This window comes from Ornithorhynchus anatinus, unplaced genomic scaffold (genome assembly GCF_004115215.2).
Source record: "Ornithorhynchus anatinus isolate Pmale09 unplaced genomic scaffold, mOrnAna1.pri.v4 scaffold_264_arrow_ctg1, whole genome shotgun sequence".
Classification (NCBI taxonomy): Eukaryota; Metazoa; Chordata; class Mammalia; order Monotremata; family Ornithorhynchidae; genus Ornithorhynchus; species Ornithorhynchus anatinus.
Window position 1 is genome coordinate 1,417,170 of NW_024396743.1, and position 12,866 is coordinate 1,430,035.

General features: G+C 60.6%; 1 protein-coding gene across 2 annotated transcripts in view; it reads left to right on the forward strand.

Moving 5' to 3' along the window:
• Positions 1-429: 429 nt before the first annotated feature.
• Positions 430-12,866, forward strand: part of MGAT5B (alpha-1,6-mannosylglycoprotein 6-beta-N-acetylglucosaminyltransferase B) — a 30,146-nt gene continuing 17,709 nt past the window's right edge. For both annotated transcript variants that reach the window (XM_029057069.2, XM_029057070.2), the window contains exons 1-3: positions 430-577; positions 3,875-3,987; positions 9,787-9,931. In XM_029057069.2, coding sequence (XP_028912902.1) covers positions 510-577; positions 3,875-3,987; positions 9,787-9,931 — 326 coding nt within the window. In that variant the 5' untranslated portion in view covers positions 430-509. The remainder of the gene's footprint in view (positions 578-3,874; positions 3,988-9,786; positions 9,932-12,866) is intronic.

Below are 12,866 nucleotides of genomic sequence, written 5' to 3' on the forward strand. Positions count from 1 at the left end.
CCCCCCCCCCCCCGGCCCCCTCCGCGGCGCAGCCGCCCCAGCCGGGAACAATGCGGGCCGGGCTGAGCGCGTCCGGGCCGGGGCCGGGACCGGGCCGGGGACCGGGACCAGGACCGGCCTCCCACGCCGCCTCCGACCCGTAGGGCCCGGGGCCGAGCCATGGGCGCCCCCCGGGGGGGATCCCGCCGCTAAGCCGGGGCGGGCGGGGGGGGGGGGGCCGGCCATGCGGGAGCCCGAGGCCCGGAGCCCGTCCTCGCCCCGGGGGGGCCGCCCGGGTCCCCAGGTGTGAAGCCCCCGCCTCGGGGGGCCACCCCCCGGCCAGCCGTGCCCGACCTCTCCGGCTCCGTGCCCTGCCCTGCCCGTCCCCGGCGGGGACGGGGGCGGGGGCGGGGGCGGGGCTCCCCTCCCGCCCGTGGATTCGGGGTCCGGGGCCCCCCCACTCCCACCGCCCGGGGCCCGGGCCCCGCTCCGCCCGTCGCCGCCCGCCTCCTCCCGGCCAAGGGCGAACGATGACCGCCGTCCATCCCGATGGGCTGATAATGCTCAGAAGATGCCTCGTCCACCTCAGGCCCTTTAGGTAAAGTTCTCGCCCGCTCGGCTCGGCTCTCGGCCCGTCCCGGGGGTCGCCGGTGCCCCCCCCCCCCCGCCCCCGCCCCCGCCCCCGGAGGCAGGTCTCCGTGCCCCTCTGGTTGGGCGCCCGGGTGTCTCCCCTCCCCGGGCCGGGCTTTGGGCCGGCCGGGGGGGCGGTGGGGTGGGGTGAGCGGGATGGACGCCCTCTGTACCTGGAGTGGCCGGTCCTGCCCCGGGCACCGCCCCTGCCCCCGGGCACTGCCCCTGCCCGCGCCTCCGCCCCGGTCTCGTCCCGCCGGCCGGCCCCGCGCCCCCCCCCCCCCGCCGCTCCCCGGACCCCCCACCCTCCTCCTGCCCAGGATGCCTCCGACCCTGCCCGTCTTTGCCCCCGCCCCTGCCCTGGCTCCCGCCTCTGCCCCTGCCCTTGCCCATGCCCTGCCCATTTCCCTGCCCCTGCCGCCCGGGTCCTGCCCCGGCCCTGCCCCTTTCTTCCGTGGCCGCGCTGCCCGTTTGGCCTCGCGTTGAGTGTCCGGCGGGGAGCGGCCCCCCCCCTCGGGGCAGCCGCCGCAGCCGCGGTCCGGAGCGGACCCTCCCCCCCCCCCCACCCCCCGCACGGGGTCCCGGGGGGCTTGGGGAAGACCTCAAGCGGGACCGCGGGGACGGGACGGGACGGCGGGGGAGGGGCTTCAGGGGGAACCCGGGGGTGGGGGGCTGCAACAGGTTGGGTCCGGCCGGGGGTTGGGTCGGGGCCCGTGCGTGTGTGTGGGGAGGGGGCCAGCCGTGTTCCTGACAGGTGGAGGCGGGGTAGCCCGCGGGGCCCGGGATGACATGAGGTGACGGATCCCCCGCCCCCACGCCCACCCACGCCCCCCCACGCCCCCCTTCCCCTCCCGCCACGTGCCCCGGCGTCGTCCCCTCCCCGACTCCCCGCTTTTCCCGCCTCCCGTTGAGGAGGAGCGGCGGGGTCCGCTTCCCCCCGGGGCGGCCACCCCGAGAACCGGGGGCTGGGTGAGGACGGGCCGGGAGGGGCTGCGGACGGCCCGCCGGCACCCGAAACCCGTCGGCTTCCCGTCGGAGCTGACCCTGAGCCGCCCGGGGTCACGGGGTCCAGCCCCCCGCCTCCTGGTCCGGTCCCTCCCAGCCCGGACGGAAATCCGCCGGACGGGGCCCGGGGGGGAGCGGGCGGTGGCGGGGACGGGGGAGGCGGGCCGCCGACCGACCCTCCGCAAAGGAAAGCGGGCGGGGGGCGCCCCGGCCGGGCCCGGGTCCGGAGGCAGGAGGATGCCGGGGTTGACCCCGGAGTCGGGCCGGCCGGGGAAGGAAAGGGACCGGGGGACCGTCCACCCCGGACACCTCGGACAGCTCCCGGCCGGCTCCCGGGTAGCCTCCCCGCCACCGCCCTCCTCTTCCCCGGCCACGCTCCGCTCCGAAATGCGGCCGCATCCCGCTGGCCGGAGCGGGCCTTTCCTCACTTCTGGCCTGAGTTAGCCACATCCCGCTCTGCGCCGCATAGACCCATCCCCGAATTCAGAGGGTGGGGCCGGTTTCCCGGCCCCCTCCGCCATCCCCCCGGCCCCGGCTCCCTGCTTTCAAGTTTCGGGGGCCAGGCCTCGGCCCGCAAGGGGTGCGGGTCTCCCGGTAACGAGCCACGGGCAAGTTCCCATCTCCTGGGGAGGAGAACCTGGGTGCAGGGAACTTCAGGCCTCGAACCCCCTCTCTCCTTTGGATCCGGGGGAGGGAAGCACCGGTTTTCAGGGCGGAAAGCCGGGGTCAAAAGGCAGCTACCTCCCCAGGTCTCATTGCTGGGGAGCCGAGACTGGTCCCCTCTGGCCTCAGGGCACCGGGCGCTGGGGATTGAGGAGGGAGATTTGGAGGGAGAATGGGAAGGGAAGGTGGGGTCAGAGCCCTCGGCTGGGACAGGTGAGAAAAGGAGTGGGTGTGTTGTGCACGAAGCTTCCCCGACTCCGAGGCCCGTTCACCAGAACTCGGGGCTTGTCCCTGAGTGATCCTTTTTTAAAATTATGATATTTGTTAAGCGCTTGCTGTGTGCCAGTCACTGTACTAAGTGGTGGGGTAGATGCAGGCTCCTCGGGTTGGACGTAATCCATGTCCCCCATGGGGCTCGTGGTCTTAAACCCCATTTTACAGATGAGGTACCTCGGGTACGGAGAAGTGAAGCGACTTGCCCGAGGTCACCCAGCAGACGAGTGGCGGGGACGAGATTAGAATGCAGGTCCTTCTGACTCCCAGGCCCGAGCTCTATCCGCTAGGCCATGCTGCTTCTCTATCTACTATCTTCTCGCGGGCCTTTAGGGGACCCCCAGCGGGGAACCCCCCTCCCGCCTCCTACCCCCAGCCTGGGGGTTCGGGCTCCCTTTCCTGGTGGGTGTTTACAACTCTTTTGAAATTGAAATTGGAATATTTTTTTCTACAGCAATTGCGAGGTGTTTTTTTTTTTTCCGGTGGACCAAATTGCTAATTAAATGCAGTGTTTAAACACCGCTCCTGCCAGGCCCTAATGATGAAGATTAAAATGCACGGGGCTTTGCATAAAGATGAGGGCAGACACGGGCTGGGTGGGGGTGGAGTGGAGAGGGCGGAAGGGTTGGGTGGCTTGGTCCTCGCTCCCCAGGGCCACCTTACCGTCCATGGCGGGATGCCGCGGGGATGGGCCGTGGGAGGAAGGGAATTTGGGAAAAAAGAAGGGAGGCGAGCCCACTCTATCGCAGCCCCGGTTTCCCTTTCCAACCCCGGGCGGTGACCTCAGCCCCTCCGCCAGCGCCCACCTGGTCTGGAATAACTGGGGAAGTGAGGTCCCAGGTGGCCCAGGATGGGAGGGGAAGGGTGCGTGCCTGTCTGCGCCTGGGCCCTGCGGAACCCCCCCAAACTTCTGCCCGAGTGGCGGAAGACGGTAGGGGACCACCACATCTGTCCACTGTTATCTCGGGGTGACCATTCACCTGGTTTTATCCCGGATGGTCCGGTTTCCAGGGGGTCCAGCCCCAACCCGATGCACCTACGGCTCCCTCTGCCGCTACTCCCACCCCCAGGCCCGAAGCTGTGTACAGAGGGACCCGAGAAGGGGGATCGCAAAGGATCGGGTGGCCGGCAAAGACCCCCCTACAGATACCAGAGGAGGAGATGCCGGGGCATAACACTCATCACGTTGGGGAAAGTACGCAGGAGGTGACCTGAACTTTCTCCGGGGGCCCCTCTGATACCCTCCTCTTCTTCCAGCACCTTTGGGGTCCCCCCCCCGGGTCCCCTCTGAACACAGCCCTCCTCTTGCCCCATCCCCCTGCAGGCTGTTCATCTTGGGCATTGGTTTCTTCACCCTCTGCTTCCTGATGACGTCCTTGGGGGGCCAGTTCTCCGCCCGGCGCCTGGGGGACTCGCCCTTCACCGTCCGCACGGAAGGTAGGGTGGCCCTATGGGGGAAGGGAAGGATGGGGGCGGGGGGGAACGGCCAGTGCCCTCAGAGGACTCCTATCGGTGGGTGGAGCTCCTGGGTCGGGGAGCAGCGGGGGGGTAATCTTCGGTATTTATTGAGCACTTGCTCTGTGCAAAGACTATGCTTAGTGCTTGGGAGAGTACAATATAACAGAGTTGTTGGTAGACCTGTTCCCCGCTCACATGAGGTTAGAGTCTAGAGGGGGAGGCGGGTGATTTATATAAATAAATTACGGATATGGAAGTAAGTGCTATGGGACTGAGGGAATATGTGACTAAAGGGAGCAAATCCAAGCGGAAGAGTATTGTCAACAGTTCCCAACAGTCAAGGATCTGTGAAGCTTGGAACATCAGCTCACTAGGAGAAACTCCATGGAAACCAGGGCCTCCAATCAATCAATCAGTGGTATTTACTGATCACCCCCAGGGTGCCCAGCACTATACCAGGTGCTTGGGGGAGGGCAGTAGAGATCGAAGACACAATCCCTGCCCTAGAGGATCTTATCATCTAATGGAGGAGGTAGACATAAAATAATTTACAGAGAGAAGGGCAAAGAGAGCGCTTAAAATAGTAGCAGTGATAGGATTGGTTAAGCTCTCACAGGGTGCAGAGCCCTGCAGTAAGTGCTGGGGAGAGGGCAATATAACCATACCAAGAAGCACATCCCCTGCCCACAGCGAGCTTACAGTCTAGAGGGGAAGACAGAAATTTTAATATAAATACATTACGGAGAAGTACATAAGTGCTGTGGGACTGGGAGGGGAGGATGAATAGAGAGAGCAAGTCAGGGTGACACAGAAGAAAAAGAGGGCTTCCTCAGGTACCTACGGGACAGGTGACTCTTGCTCCTTGCAGCAAGCCGCTGTCCCCTGGGGCAGAATGGGCGAATGCTGGCCACCAACGGTGCCTCCTCCCAACGGGTAACAGAGGTGTCAGGACCGGTACTCCTGGGCTATCACTGTGGCGTCCGCCTCCGTTGCCCGCCCCCTCCCCGTGGCACGGCACCGGTGCTGACAGAGGTGCTGGCTGGCACGGTTCGGTGAGGCCCACGAGATCCCGGGGTGACCCCTCCCTCTCTGGGCACCCCAGCGAGGTTTCTGAGACCTCAGAGGGACCCGGGCCTCCCGGGAAAGTCTCCGGGAGAACGAGGCACGTGACGTCGCGTGAGATGAGCGGGCGACGCTGTGTCAAAGCACTTTGGCAAATTCACTTCGCAATTGTGTTTGGAAAAAAAACCCACAGTCAATAAAACCGACTGAGAACGAATGGCGAAAAACAATTTCTCTGCCCCTTGAGCGACTCCCAGACAAACCTGCCAGAGATCTGTGGCTCCCGAATCGAAGCTAGTGGCTCAGCATCAGGGAAAAGGGCGTTCATCAGAAAGAGATTCCAGAATTCCCAGCCCAATAGCTTGGGGAAGAGGGTGGAAAGAGGGTGGGAGAGGCCCCGGATTCTTCTCTCTGCCGATTTAGTCTTTGACCACCCCCCAAGGGGCCAAATGCTGAGATCCTATTCTCGATGTTCCTCGGGGTAGGAGGTGTCCCCGCCCTCATTCTGGAAAGTTCTTCCATTGGTCTAACCTCAGTCTTTCTTGCTGCAGTTGAAGCCCTTTTCCTCTTGTTCAGGTCTCAGTGGGGAATTCTCCCACCACAGGTGGCTTTCCAGAGTTGCCCCAGGTCCCCCTCCGCCGTAACTGACCTCGGGGCCAGTGGCCCCTGGGCCATGCCCAACTCACTTCTTTCAGACCCTCCTCTCTGGAGCGACAGGATGGGATGGTTTTGAAGCCTGAGACCCCGGGCCTCCCAGAAGCTCCTCAGAGGAACTCTCTGCCTCTTTTACCACCCTGCCGTCTCCGGGCTCCTTTCCCGTGGTGGAGGTGGGTCTGGGGGGCACTTGGACCTGCCATCCTGTGGCCCTCTCTGCACCCAGGAACGGTATCGTCAAGAGCTCCGAGCCGGTCCTGCTGCCTTGATGGCTTGGCCCAGCCCAAAGCCGTGGGCTGGACTTGGAGTCCCAGGATTGGGAAGAAAGGCCGTCTGAGGGGGTCTCCAAGACTCCTAGCCAAGGAGCGTGGGACAACCACCCCGGACCTTCCTCCCGAAAGTGTTTCCGTCCCCCTGGCATTCGGGCAAATGGCCGACGCCCCAGGGCCCGCTGGAAGCTCTGAAGGTGGAGCCAGACCCCTGTACTGGCTTCTTTCAAATAGGAGGGTTTGCAGCCCCTTGGGGTGGGGGAGTGAGGGGCGGAGAAAGACCCCTGAGGAGCCTCCTCAGGAGGAAGAAAATAGCTCACAAAGAAGTCAAAACTTGCTCCCCTGCTCCAAGCCATCTCAGCCTTATCTTTCTAATGGCGGCCGCCTTCCCCGGCCTTCAGCTGGCCAGGCCTCCCAGGGCTGGTCTGCCCAGGGAGACGATTTTGCTCCCCGCTCTGGGCCAGCAAATGCCAAGTGACAGCTCCTCTCGGCTCTCATCTGGAGGAACGGGGGAGACGGGGGATCGGCCGGGAGCTGGCGGGGCGGAGGAGAGATGTCGGGGAAGACACCCACGTACATACACGCTCAACGCCTCCCCCAGCTTCCCCGGGAGCAGAAACACCCATGCCTCTGCACAGAGGACTCCGTTTCTCTCGCTCGGTCTCCCGACTCTTCTTATTTATATGGTAATCCGGAGGGAACCCGTGTTAGCTGGGTGACGGAGTGCCTCTGCTGTGGGGCTGGACCACGTCCGTTTGGCCGGCGCTGTGAGCTGGGGAGCCGTCAAGGGAGAAGCGTTGTCGGGTGTCTCTGGGCGGGTTCCCCCTGCCCGGAGATGGAGACTGGAAGAGTGGGGGCCGGGCTCCCGGTTGGCACCCCGTGCCTCTGTGGGACCTCGCCTGGCAAGGCAAGAGGGTGCGAGTGGCTCTGTGCAAGCCACTAACTCTCATCAGTGCCCTCGGGCCAGGTTGAAGTCCTGCAGTCTCTGGGACTGTATCAAGGCTAAGTCTGTTGGAGACCCCATCCATCTACCCACCGTCCATCTACCACCTTTCCATCCATCTACCCGACTGTCCATCTATCCACCCATCCATCCAACCATCCATCCTCCCATCCGCCCATTCATTCAGTCGTGTTTATTAAGCACTTGCCTTTTGCAGAGCACTGTACTAAGCGCTGCACTAAATCCATCTGTCCATCTACCCACCCATTTGGCCATCTATCCATCCATTCCCCCCACCCATTTGGCCATCTCCCCATCAGGCTATCCCCTCATTTATCTGCCCATCTCCCTGACGGACCATCCACCCATCCATTCATCCATTTTTCCATTCATCCATTTTACCCATCCATCTGTCCATCTACCCGTTTGCCTATCCATCCACCCATTCATTGCCATTGTCCTATTCCCCTACCCATCTGCCCACTCTCCATCCTTCCATCCATCCGTCGATGCAGCGCCCTCCTCCCGGTCTCTAGGCCCTGGTGTCTGCTTTCGTCCCCAAGGCCCTTTCCCATGAATGTTACGACTCCCCGCCCACCTTCTCGACATGTGTTTTGGATGAATCTTCCAGCCAGGTAAAGATGCATTTGGTGGTTTGGGCTTTGGCTATGTAAGGCAGTTAAAAACATTAGGGAAGTTTTCATTAGGAAGGAAACATCAATTTCACGCTTGCGTGAGCATGCAGACACACACACACACACACATACACCCACCCACCATTGATTAGCAAGGAAATTCCACTAAATTGGGAAACATTCAAAGGATTTTGGGCCAAAGAGCCCTGTTATTCCGGAGGTTATTTCACTCCTCCTCACAATCAGTGGTATTTATTGATCGCTTACTGTGTGCACTCTTCGAAGCGCTTCGGAGAGTACGGTACAACAGAGTTGGAAGACACGATCCTTACCCACAAGGAGCTTACGATCTAGATGGGGAGGCAGATGTTAATAGAAATAAATAATTTATGATATATGATTTAGAGCTATGTACATCAGCGCTGCGGGGATTGAGGATGGGGTGAAATTCAAATGTCCAGAGATCACAGATCCAAGTACCTAGATGACACAGCAGAAGGGAAAGGGAGCTGGAGAAAAGAGGGACTAATCGGGGAAGACCTCTTGGAGGAGATAATAATAACGATGATGGTATTTGTTAAGCGCTTACTATGTGCCAAGCACTGTTCTGAATGCTGGGATAGATACAAGGTTATCAGGTTGTCCCACGTGAGGCTCACAGTCTTATCCCCATTTTACAGTTGAGATAACTGAGGCACAGAGAAGTTAAATGACTTGCCCAAAGTCCCACAGCTGACAAGTGGCGGGTCCGGGATTAGAACCCATGACCTCTGACTCCTAAGCCTCATGATGTGACCTTAATAAGTCTTAGAAGTTGGGGAGAGTGGCGGTCTGGCGTATATGGATGGGGAGGAAAGTCCCAGCTAGGGAGAGGAGGTAGGCAAGGGGTCAGGGGTGCTGGCAAGGACAGTACACCATACCCCTCCTTGTGTTGACTCCTGCCTCTTTTCTTATTCTTCCTAGAGGAGCAGGAAACGCTTCGGTTTCAGAGCCACTTGATTCTATTTCCTAATAATAATAATTATAGTGTACGTTAAGTGCTCAGTCTGTGCCAAGCATTGTTCTGAGCTCTGGGGCAGATACGAGACAATCAAGTCAGATGCAGTCTCTATCCCCCATGGAGCTCACAGTGTAATGGAGAGGGAGAGCAGGTATCGAATCCCCATTTTACAGGAAATGGAGGCCAGAGAAGTGAAGTGATTGGCCCAAGGTGCCACAGCAGGCAAGTGGTGGAGCTGGGATCAGAACCCAGGTCCTCTGGCTCCCGGGCCTGGGCTCTTTCCACTAAGATTTTTCCTTCCAGGGGAAGGAGGACGAGGGCAGTAGGGTCCTAAGAAAGTGCCAGGAACTGGTAGTCGGAAGACCTGGGTTCTAGTTCCAACCCTGCCACTTGCCTGCTGGGTGACTTTGGGCAAATCGTTTCAGTTCTCTGGGCTTCAGTTTCATCATCTATAAAATGGGGAATCCTTATCTGTTCTCCTTCCTACTTAGACTGTGAGCCCCGTGCGGGATAGGCACTGGATCTGACCTGATGATCTTGAATCTCCTCCAGTGCTTGGCACATAGTAAGTGCGTAATCAGTGCTACTACTAACTGATTGATGTACCTGGGGCTCTGAGGGCGTGAAATCCATTTGTTTTACATTGGCAAAACTGTGATCCAGAGATGGTACCCAGCTCCGAGGAAGGGGTAAGGGCAGGCTTCTTTGGGGACCTTACTCTCCAGACCCTCACCTTTCGGACACCACCCAACAGTCCATTCAGTCCGCAACTCTGTCTCCCTCTGGAAGCAACAAGATGCCTGGAGGCATCTACTAGACCCCCTGTAGACTGTGAGGTCATTGCGGGCAAGGAACGTGCCCAGCTACTCTGTCGTATTGCTCTCCCCCAAGCGATCGGTACAGTGCTGTCCACACAGTAAGCACTCAATAAAAACCGTCGATCGATCGATCGATCCATTAGACCGTAAGCCCCTTAGGGCAGGGACCACATCTTTTGCGTGTGGTGAACTCTCTCCGGTGCTCTGCTCACAGTAGACGCTCTGTAAAAACCACCGGTTGATGGGTTGTTGGGCGGTCGACCGCCCCGGTTGGGGGTGGGACCGTCCATCCTCTGCCGCCCCCCATAATAGCCATTCGGGATAGGGTCACCTCTTTGTCCGGAAGGCCCCCGCCTGCCTTGGGACCTGACCGTGCCCCCATGCTCTCTGCCCTCAGTGATGGGGGCCCTGGAGTCCCGAGGCGTCCTACGCAAAATGAGCGACCTGCTGGAGCTGATGGTGAAGCGCATGGACGCGCTGGCCCGCCTGGAGAATGGCAGCGAGCTGCGCAGGGCCGGAGACGGGCGCCTCTCTGCCCACAGGTGAGAGCCGGCGGAGGGGACCAGCTCCCCCACCCCTCCGCCCCGAGGCCCGGTCCCCTCCCCGCTGACCGAGGCTCCCCCGGAGGGCAGCCGCGGGGTCCTTCCGGCCGGACGCGGTTGGGGGCTTCCCCCTTCTTTGACGCAACTTTTTTTCAAGTGGTGTTTGTTAAGCTCTTACTGTGTGGCAGGCACTGTGCCCACCAGTCGGGTAGATACAAACTAATCAGGTTGGACACAGTCCCTATCCCACACGGGGCTCATAGTCTAAGAGGGAGGGAGGAACGGAGACTTTTATCCCCATTTTACAGATGAGGTAACTGAGGCCCAGAGAAGGGAAGTGATTTGCCCTATTTCTCCCAGAAGATAAGTGGCGGGACTGAGTTAACTCTGAGGCCCGGGCCCTTTCCACTAGGCCACTTTGCTTCTCAAACTGTTACCCGCCGATTCGGTGTGCCCGACTTCTGCGGTGGCTTTCCCTAACAACTGCTATCGACGCGGTAGTCCGTGTCCTTGGCAACGTCAACACGAAGGGGGTTTGGCTCGAGTGCTCGGAAGGATCTCTCCTTCCCTTCTTCCCCCTCTGTCTCCTCCTCTTCTTTCTCCCAGGCCTGGCGTGGCTGTTTGGTGTAGATAAAGGAGCGTGTAATAGCCATGCAAATTAGCACTGGCCCACAGACCCTGGAGGAAATAGAGCTGTGGGGGAAGGGAGGGAGAGAGAAAGAGGTAGTTTGCTCTTCTAAGCTGCAGCCCAGTCAGATTTGCCAAGGTTCTGCAGGGCCAACAGGGCAACTTTGCCCTCACCTGTCCTCACTGCTCTGGGACGGTGCTGGCCACCTGACCTGGCAGCCCCTGCCCATCTGGGGACCCTGTGGACTTGAAGGATGATTCGGTTGGCAGCAAGTAGCCACGTGTCAGAGTTTAAGGAGACTGCAGATCAACTGGGAGTTCCGTCTCCCAGCACCCCCTGATTCCTGGCTGGGAACTGCTGCTGCTGCTTTCTCCCTCCTCTCCTCCTTCTCCCCTTCCTCCGCCTCCTCCTCCTCCTTCTCCTGTCCTCTGCCTATCAGGGAAAGGAGGCGGGAAGGAGGAAGCTGGCCCTCTGCTCCCCCTGGCCCCGGCCCCACGGCTCCCAGGAAATAGCATCGATCTGTCATAGCCAGCGGAGCCGGCACGGCACGCCAACGCGAATGTGGGCGGATACTTTGGGACACAGCACTTTCCCCTCCAGCTCAGTCCAGGGATGTGCACGGTGGCTGGGCACATACTCTCACTCCCCCCTCAACACGCACACATTCACTCACCCCATAACCCCTCTCAAACTCATTCGCCCCCTCTCCCGCTTACACAGTCGCACTCCCCCAGTTACACTCATATCCACACACCTTTCCTCTCACACACTCAGACACTTGCACACACACCCAGTTACACACAGTCACTCCCACTCCCTCTCCCACCCATTCCCTTTCTCCCTCTCCCCACACCCTCTCTCTCGCACACACCCTGTCCCTTTCTCCCATACGCTTTCTCCTACATACATAGACACACACACACACACACACTCACACATTCCGTCACAGGCACTGGTTCCTTCCAACTTCGGTTACAAACATCTCCCCTCTCCACCCCGAGACTGGCCAGAGTGTGACCCCTGGCTCAGTCGGGCTGGCAGGGGCAGCCTCACGGAGCCCCTCTGGGCGGGACCAGAGCTGCCAGGGAGGACCAGGGTCCGGCCTGCTCGGGCGGGCGTCCCCCGCCCGCTCACGTTTACCTGACGACGGTGGCGACAGGGAGAGCGGTTTCCCCAAAGACAGCCGGTGTCCAGTATCCTTTGTACCCTGGGTTGACTAGAAATAGCCCCCAGACCATAGAGACATCCCGTGGAGGGGCCTCCTCCCCAGTTTGAACCAGGTAAGGGTGGGGCTTCCCTCCAGGGTGGGTACACGCTGGAACTGGCAGGAGTCGTAGTCCGCCGGGCTCCCCTCTGCCCGTGCTTCTGCCTCTCCAAGAGGACTGGCTCAATGGGTGCTCACTACAGTGCTCTGTACTCAGTAGGGACATGGTACAGTGCTCTGCACTCAGTAACCCCACAGTTCAGTGCTCGGTGTTCAGTAGGCCCTCAGTGATTATCACTAATGATGAGGATGGTAACTGTTACCAGGGCAGAGACCCCACCACAAGCCCACTCACCCAGGCACCCAGGGGTGGCAGCTGTCTGCCCAGGAATCTGGTCTCCGCAGGCAGTCCTGAGGAGGGGGCGGGGCGGGGACAGGAGGGCCCACGTCCCAAGGGAAAGGAAAGAATCAGCAGGACTTTGATTTGATCTTTTCCACGCATTGCTCACGGAACAGCATCTGTACTTTCCAAGCGCGTGGCACAGTGCTCTGCACACAGTAGGCTCTCAATAAATACGATTGAATGAACGAATGCTCAGACCGGCTTCCCACAGCCGGTCTGCCTCCGAGCCCCAAGGTTCAAAGAGGTCTTTCCAGTCCCAGCCCCGGCTGCTCAGCAGCCTTGTTTCCGGGGGCCGGCGGGGGTGGTAGCCGGGGAGAGGGACCCCCCTCGCCTCCCCAGCGACTGACTCCCCAGGCCCCTGTTGCGGGGGGCCTGTGGGTGTGTTTGGGTCTGTGACTACGGGAGGTTGGTCCTTGGCTGTCTGTGATAAATCACTGACACATTCCCCCTTCTGCCGTGGAGGGATCCTCAGCCCCTGCTGTACGTTCAATTATCGATCCTGCTTTTCCACCCTGAACCTTGTAGAGCTCTCCTCCCCACTGTCATTTTCTCATCAGAAGTAATGGCTTCCCCCTTCCCCCCTCCCCGCCCCGGTCAGAGTGGAAGCTCTTTCAGGGCAGGGAACAGCTGCTGCTGTACTCTGCCAAGCGCTTAGGGGACAGGGAACACACAGCTCCGTCAGAGGGAGAGCATGGGGGTG